At 35.3% G+C, this 7,593-nt stretch overlaps 1 protein-coding gene across 1 annotated transcript; it reads right to left on the bottom strand.

Moving 5' to 3' along the window:
- Positions 1 to 7,486, bottom strand: LOC139961173 (RIB43A-like with coiled-coils protein 2). Its single transcript, XM_071960142.1, has 5 exons — positions 7,182 to 7,486; positions 4,781 to 4,862; positions 3,428 to 3,891; positions 2,172 to 2,566; positions 1 to 1,561 (listed from the first exon to the last, which is right to left on the bottom strand). The coding sequence occupies exons 1-5, from the start codon at positions 7,296 to 7,298 to the stop codon at positions 1,480 to 1,482; spliced, it is 1,140 nt and encodes a 379-aa protein (XP_071816243.1). The 5' UTR covers positions 7,299 to 7,486; the 3' UTR covers positions 1 to 1,479.
- Positions 7,487 to 7,593: the final 107 nt, after the last annotated feature.

Consider the following 7,593-nt stretch of genomic DNA (forward strand, 5'->3'; position numbering starts at 1 on the left):
TATAATGATGACAACTTTTTCTGTATTTATTCACTCGAAATAATCTAAAATGATAAAATATTAATAATTTACAATCAAGCAGGTATTATATTAAATGTTCCAATTTCCCCATATCATACTTAAAAACATCTTTCTAATAAAGAAGTGAGGAAACAAAGTCCCCGAAAGATGACATGAAGAATTTTGTTTCAAAATAAATTGAAAAGTTGCAGTGAGGGGAGAAAATATTTATATATGACACTTAATTCTGAATGTATTAAACAAATCAAAAGTTTAATAGTTAATCAAAAGTTTAATAACCAACACTCAAAAGTTTAATTTGCTCCAGAAAGATGCCCCTATTCACAACAAAAATCGTTTATTACATTAAAAAAGAAGAAGCTGTAAACGAATTCATTTATTGAACAACATTTGTGAGTGAAATATATTTTAGAAAGCCTGACATTTCTATCCTTTCTGCTAAATCTCTATCAAACAAAAACATTGTTAAAACCTGATCAAGAATGGTATAACTTGAAGGCCTGCAACTCTTTAACTAATATTCTGTACCATTTACCCAATGATAAGAATGTGTTCTACAAGACTATGACAGTGTGAAACAGTTCATGGAGTCTTACGAATATTAATGTAGACAATCAATTTACAATAGTCTTTCAAGAACGATCAGTGGTGTTCTAAATGGTTTTGACGTTTCTTGCTAACATGCATGAGCTTATCTTCAGCAATAATATCATACCTCTTTCCGTTTGATTACGTGTACAAAATTTACATGTGAAATATGTTAAAGTCATGTTTTATTCAATTTTTGTGACACAACTGGATAGCCACTTCTATCTTTCATGGCACTACACTGTTTAAAGGGTTCCCTAACTGGGGTGCTTGAACCCCCAGGGGGTGTGTGAGTCCATCCCAGGGATAAAGTTAGGGAAACCCTGGTTTAAAGAATCCAAAGTTATGAAAACATTGCAAATGGCTAGATCAGAAATGTGCTGATTAATGCATATCTAAAGGTTTGAAATCACAATGTATTGTCAGATGGACATTAATTAATAAACATCTTCATTAGTTTGGTTAGTTAATTACCAACTAGATCAAAATCATATCAAGTGATAAGGGTTGTTTGCTTTATTATATTTCCAGTATTTATATTACCTTATCACTAGGCAATACTCAATTCAAACTGTTAACCAGCCTATCGAAGGCATGATACTGTACGTAGGTCCTTCTTGAATCATAGTTCAATATATATTGCTCAAACTAGAACTCCTAGATGGAATTTCTCCTGGAAATCCTGGTATTTGATTAGTTTTATGGTTATGATTAAAGTATAACAGTATGTAAGTAGCCATGAATAGATCAAAATTAATCTGTGACCGCAAAGAGTGATTGACGCCTGCTGAAATTGCTTGTGGCAGATCTATTTTCTATCTGTACTGAACTATTTTACAAAACATGTACAGAAATCAACGCTGGATAACATCATCGACTGGATGTGTTGAATTGCTGGAAATAACTTGCAGTTGGAGGGTTTGTGTAAACTTCCTTATCCATATACTCCATGCTGTTAACAAGAAGAAAGAAAAGAATTTGTTAAAATAACAGAAAAACAGATGGTGTTATTATCTTCTCCAATGCATGGTAACAAGTCTGATACACATATGAGAAATGCCGAAGCTTTCGTTTTTAAACTTTTTTGGTATAAACCCTACCATATATGCAAATATTAACATTTTGTTAAGTGATAAATATGAGCAAGACATTATTGCCATGTTACAAATATTTCTTTTGACTTACTTAGTTCAATTGCAATCCTTATTTTGTGTACAACCTAGCCATTGAAAAAATTGTCAAACTCAAGAAGCTGCTAATGAAGCTATAGCTCTGATGATGGTTTTGTAATAAACTTTTACAATGTTCAAAATATTTAACTGCTTTAGCTCTTGCACTTGTGACACACATGCCACATAAGAACAACATAAAATATTTACATATATAGACATGGCAACCTTTGGCAAGAGACATTAAATGCAAAAAAATGTCAGCTGCATGTGCACTCCATGGTAACATGTTTACTGTTAAACTTGGTAAATTTATCAGCCATGACAAAACCAACTACATGGCACTATGGTCACATGTCATTGATGCTAATGGATAAATATTTAACAACTTACTGTGCTTTTTGATCTGCAGAAAGCCTTGCATTAGACTCTGCTTGTTCTTTCTCCAATGCCTTCCTCATTCTTTCTTGTTCTCTTTCCATCAGAGTTGCCACTCTCGCATCAGCTAATCTCTGTTTATCCCACTCTTTGTTTCTTTGTTCCTCCTCCTCCATGAGTTGCTTCTTCTCCTGCCTCTGCAAATCCTGAATCCTACGGATCTCTTCAATCTGTTCCGGAGACATTCCCTTCCATCGGTCTGTGATGACACGGTGAGGACCGAAGGCACTGGAAGCCACATCTGGATTTTCAGTCAACATATCACCGTTGATAAGGTTAGCAATTTCTGTGAAGTTATTGTCGAGTTCTTCCTCATTAGACAATCGCTTCTTTTCCTTCTGCTCATCATCCTGTATCAAGAATAAAACATTGTTTGCTTAAATTCCTTCATGACAAATTGCATGCATCTACCAATACACTTACAGAGCAAGCATAAGTAATAGCAGATCGGGTTGAAGGTCTGATTTTAGAAGTCTCTTGATTCTCTGAGGGAATTTATGTATCATGTAGTGTAGGATAGCAGAAGTACCCTTGCAATTTGTCTAAAAGGTGCCCAGCTCACTTACAGAAATGAACACTTATTCTAAACATGGTTAATTGATCCTGTTAAGTAGCTTAAATCCAGGTGGTAGAGTGCTGTCATCACAAGTTCTTCATGTAAAAAAAAACAGCAGTTTAAGCAAGTATTTGATAGAGTAATATTTAACAAAAGGGTCACCAACAATCAATTACATGTTTCGTGATATCCATGCTTTGCTCAGATATCCAACACAATGTCAATTTGCAAGAACTTTACATCTGGCAAATTTTAGAGCCTCAGTGCAACACATACTGACAACAGCCTGCTCTTTAGTGCTTGTCTAAAATGCCAAGTCTGCATTAGAATGATTTTCGTTTTGCCTATAATTACACACAAGGATTATGATAAAGCTTTAATATTCAGACACAGATAAACAAACACTCTAAACATACCCCATTTCATGGAGAGATAAACTACATGATTATCTAAGGAAAGATTCTAAAGACTGACCATTTTTCAAGGTGGTATCATGAACCACTCACCGAAGAGTTTTACTGGCAATAACTAGTTTACAATCAATTAATATGTAAGGTTGTAAGCAAGAAAGTGAAAGGGAGCTTTGCACTAGCAGCTTAGAACAATATATTTTGTTATTTTAACAAATGGTTGGAAAAGAGTGAGGTCAATTTACCAAAGCTTTATTGTAATCTCTGGTAGCTTCATTGATTGCCCTCCTGCACTCTTCTTCTGCTTTGGCAAGATCACAAGCCCTCTGGTCCATTTCTCTTCTATGCAGGTCATATATTCTGTCAGCTTCTTCCTGTCTCTTTTGAGCCAATTTCTTTTCCTGAGCCTGTTTCCTGGTCCATTCTCTCATTTGACCCTGCATCAAATTTTTCCTTGCCTCGTCGTTCAGATCTTCTCCATCAAACCTTTGCAAACTGGCTAATCCACAACGTGGGTCATCATCAGAAACACGAGCAGGCTTATCCTTAAGCTTAGCATCTGGATCATTCAAATCCCATTCCCTACGGCTCTCAGGTTGTTGGTGAACGTCTCTAAAGTCAACCAAGGCTTTGTTTAGATTTCGAATATCTTGCTCCTGGCGTCTTTGTAATAGTTCAGCTATTTTGTCAGTTCTCACCATATCATTTGCTGCAACAAAAGAACAATCTTTACAATTAAAATGTTATTTGATGATACATCACTTTTCCATCAAATCATGAAGAGAGTAGATGGATTTGAAAAACTAAAAACCAAGTACTCTTGTTGCATGCTTAATATAACTTCATAAATGAATCTGGCAATATCAGCCAAGTGAATAACATCATCATCACACTCAAGCCACAGAGCAAAGTATATTTCTGATAATAAGTTTCTCTGCATAGTATCAGCACTTATCAGAAATATAAAATCTAACAGAGTAATTATTAACAGATTTTGAGACAGCAATAAATTCATTTTAATGTTCCTGATTTGCCTAATTGCCTATATATATATATTTATACCTATAGATTCTTTCTTTCATTGTCATCCCCCTACATCCTGCCTCATTCTATTCATTATAACAGGTGTATGACCCTGGGCAACACCATCTCCAATAACTGTGGTGTAGACTGGTACCGAAAGTGAAAGAGAGATTAATTCAATCCCCTTAAGATTGACTTTTTACAGCCTGTAGATGGTATAACATAGACCATTGTACTCTTGAGGTCACTAGTTTGGATACCTCTGCAAGCTAAACAATTCATACATGTTTTATGTTAACCAAATAGTAGCAGCATGATGGGTCAAGGATTAGTAGAAAACTTTGTTTGTATATTATTATATGACAATCATGCCAAAATTGCCATGTTCCCTTTTCCTAAAAAGTCTGGGATTTTATGGCAATAGTGTTTAATACCCAGCCTTTCCCAATTTAAGAGGATTTTACTGGAATAGTGATTTTATTCTATAGCAATGTGAAAGAAAAGGAATATACAAAGGGTTCTGTATATGTGACTTATCATTTTAATTTCTCTCACAAATTCCTGAATTTACTCACCAAATGCTTCATCACGTTCTCTTTCTTGCTGTTCTTGATTTTTTCTGATCTTAACCTGTTCATTTAAAGCTTGTTGGTCAATCTGTAAGGATAAACAAAAAACATCACATAAAAAATCCAGAGTAATAAAAAATGACAGAAGTAAAGCAAATTAATTTCAGAAAAAATTCATATCATTGTGAGAAGTGACTCTGATAACACTCTGAGATGCATGAGATATAACAGAGCAAATTAAAATAATTAAAATACCCAAATCTCTACATGTAAGCCTGTATAGTGATACCAACTTTTTGTATGGAAAATAAGCAATGCCCTAATATTTACTATGATGGTACAGGATGCCAATTGATATATTTCTTTGCTTGGCTGAGAATTCGCTTAAATTTTATGGGTTTTTTTTCTATCTTGCCAATTGAAGGTGTCCAGAATAACAAAGGGTATCCAAATTTGGATTACCAGCTTTGGAAAACTGAATGTGACTATGCTTTGTTTTTTTTTTATATAGCTACATTAACCCATGGAGAATTTTGTTTATCTGGTATGGTTACCAAAATCACTTACTTCCAGCCAATGCATTGTGATCAAAATTTCAGGAACTGTTTAACTATAAGCATTTGTTTTGTTGCAATGTTGTGTGTATTTCTTCACTACTGCACTAGGAAGTGAGAAAGCAACTGATACTTTACAAACAAGAACCCTATAAAGTATGATTGAAATTGGTATCCAAACTAGGCCTATATGAAATACAAGCATCTGTTTTTGGAACAATTCTTTATTTGGAAGGGCTATCCTTAATGTTATTTCATCCATCATCTGGTTATGTGTTAAGTGACAGCACAGGGCCTAAACATTCCTAGCCTATAGCTCTTGCCATTTCCTTTACAAATGCATAGCATGGTGGGCTCATAATTAATGCACTTAAGGATTTGATCAACGATATCTACCAAGGAAAAATCCAAATCACTCAACTGTATGTGTTTTTCATATGTGTAGTTCCTCAGAAATGTTCTGATCTCAAAATATTTAAGGTTCTGTGCTTATGCACCGTACAATTGAGCAGAATTTGACCACAAAATGTCTGCTGTGTGAAGTTCTTTCATACCCCTAAATTGACACATCCGTCGATAAGTTAACTGTAGTGTAGGCCTTAGCATACAACCTTTGACTTTGGATGCTACTTGCTATGCTCTGAACCTCTAAGCTCAGACAGGTCAGGTCCCAGAGAGTAGTTGTATCCCATTGAAGTAATTTTGGTTATTTTTTGGGAGTAAGATTTCCAAATGTCCAAAAAACGTGTAAAACTGGGGGGAGGGTGCTAAAAGCTTAATAAATACCACAATTTGGTAAGCAAATAGCTGAAATGGATTCAAACTCATAAAATATGTAATTCTGCTTGACTGCAAAAAGTTTAGGTGGCCTGCTGTATCGTTGCTAGTAATAATTGAAGGTGCGTCAATTATGGGGTACTGTTATTTTCCGCACACGTTACTTTCCGCAGAAACAAAACGGTGTTTTCCGCTGACAAATTTGTCATGGGAAACAACTTTTTTTTCAGCGGAAAGTACCGTTTTTTGTGAGGAACAGAATGACTTACTGAAATGATTAGGCACATATGGAAGGATTTAGGAGGATGGAGAAGATTAGATGTAACTCGTAAGAAAGGTGGTGCAAAATGCGTGTTCGGGTCTTAAAACAGCCCTTACTTATACAGCCATTTGCAGCGAAAATCAAAAAGATACGGCCTTATACAACTTTTTTTCAAACCATCATTACACAGACCGCAGATTTAATACTTTATTAGATACTCAATCCTTCATAATGCGGGCGTCCCTTTGCCCTTTTATCCGCCGACCGCCTCATACTTCTTTAATAATCCCTAATTACAAACACCCGAAGCCTCCTGTAAATTATAAGCAGCTTAACTTTTCTGACATGAACTCAGTCTAACCATCCTTTATCAACGTTCTTTGATACTTTCTCATGTTATTTTAATCATCCTGCCTGAATTTGGTATCCTAAAATTGAGGAAAAGTATAGTGTACAGGTAAGTGAAAAAAAAGTGTTTTCCGCAAAAGAATTTTTTCAGCGGAAAGTAATCTGTGGAAAGTAACGTATGCGAAAAACAACTGAAACCCAATAACAGGGGTGCGTCAATTATGAAGCCTTTACTATATATACACCTTAAAATTCTTACACAGTAACACAGCTAGCCTAATCTTCTGATTGTAAACATTTCAACATCAAATTGATGTCCAAATACAAGCCATTTCTTACTTAGGTATAACTTGGCCACAGTTATACTTTTGATGTAACTAATAAGAAGGTGGGAGCTTTTGTTTACGTTTGAACACTACTTCCGTGCTTAGCTTCCAAGTTCTTGGCAGTTGTTTTTACAACTTACCCCAACAGTTCTGACTTTTGCATTGAAGATTCGGCTTTGTCTTTCCAACTCCAAATTTCTTCGACGTTCAATGGCAGCCGCCTCTTTTTGATCGATGGGCAAATCAAGTTTATACATCCTTGCCTGAAAAACAAAGGAGGTTACCGCAAATTTGATTCAAAAGACACCTTATCAATAACAGAAAATGTGAAATTTTTTGTTCTAATGCCCCTACAAAGTATAGGCTTGTACTAGAAACATACAGCAATACTTTTAGAACGCTATTGACTAAGTTAGGCTTCACTGCACTGTTTACTCTGTACTGCTGTAATGCGGTAAAAGTTATGGTCGTGGGGACCGAAATATACAGTAATACACGCACTACGTAGCTGGTAGCACTAGCACATGGTTGCTAAGGAACGTTGCTAAGTGA

The sequence above is a fragment of the Apostichopus japonicus genome, chromosome 20, assembly GCF_037975245.1.
Source record: "Apostichopus japonicus isolate 1M-3 chromosome 20, ASM3797524v1, whole genome shotgun sequence".
NCBI lineage: Eukaryota > Metazoa > Echinodermata > Holothuroidea > Aspidochirotida > Stichopodidae > Apostichopus > Apostichopus japonicus.

Coding starts and splice junctions, on each gene's coding strand:
- LOC139961173 (XM_071960142.1), bottom strand. CDS start 7,298: ATGTATAAACTTGATTTGCCCATCGATCAAAAAGAGGCGGCTGCCATT. Junction 4,863..7,181: donor CAAAAGTCAGAACTGTTGGG/GTAAGTTGTAAA, acceptor TTATCCTTACAG/ATTGACCAACAAGCTTTAAA. Junction 3,892..4,780: donor AGAACGTGATGAAGCATTTG/GTGAGTAAATTC, acceptor CTTTTGTTGCAG/CAAATGATATGGTGAGAACT.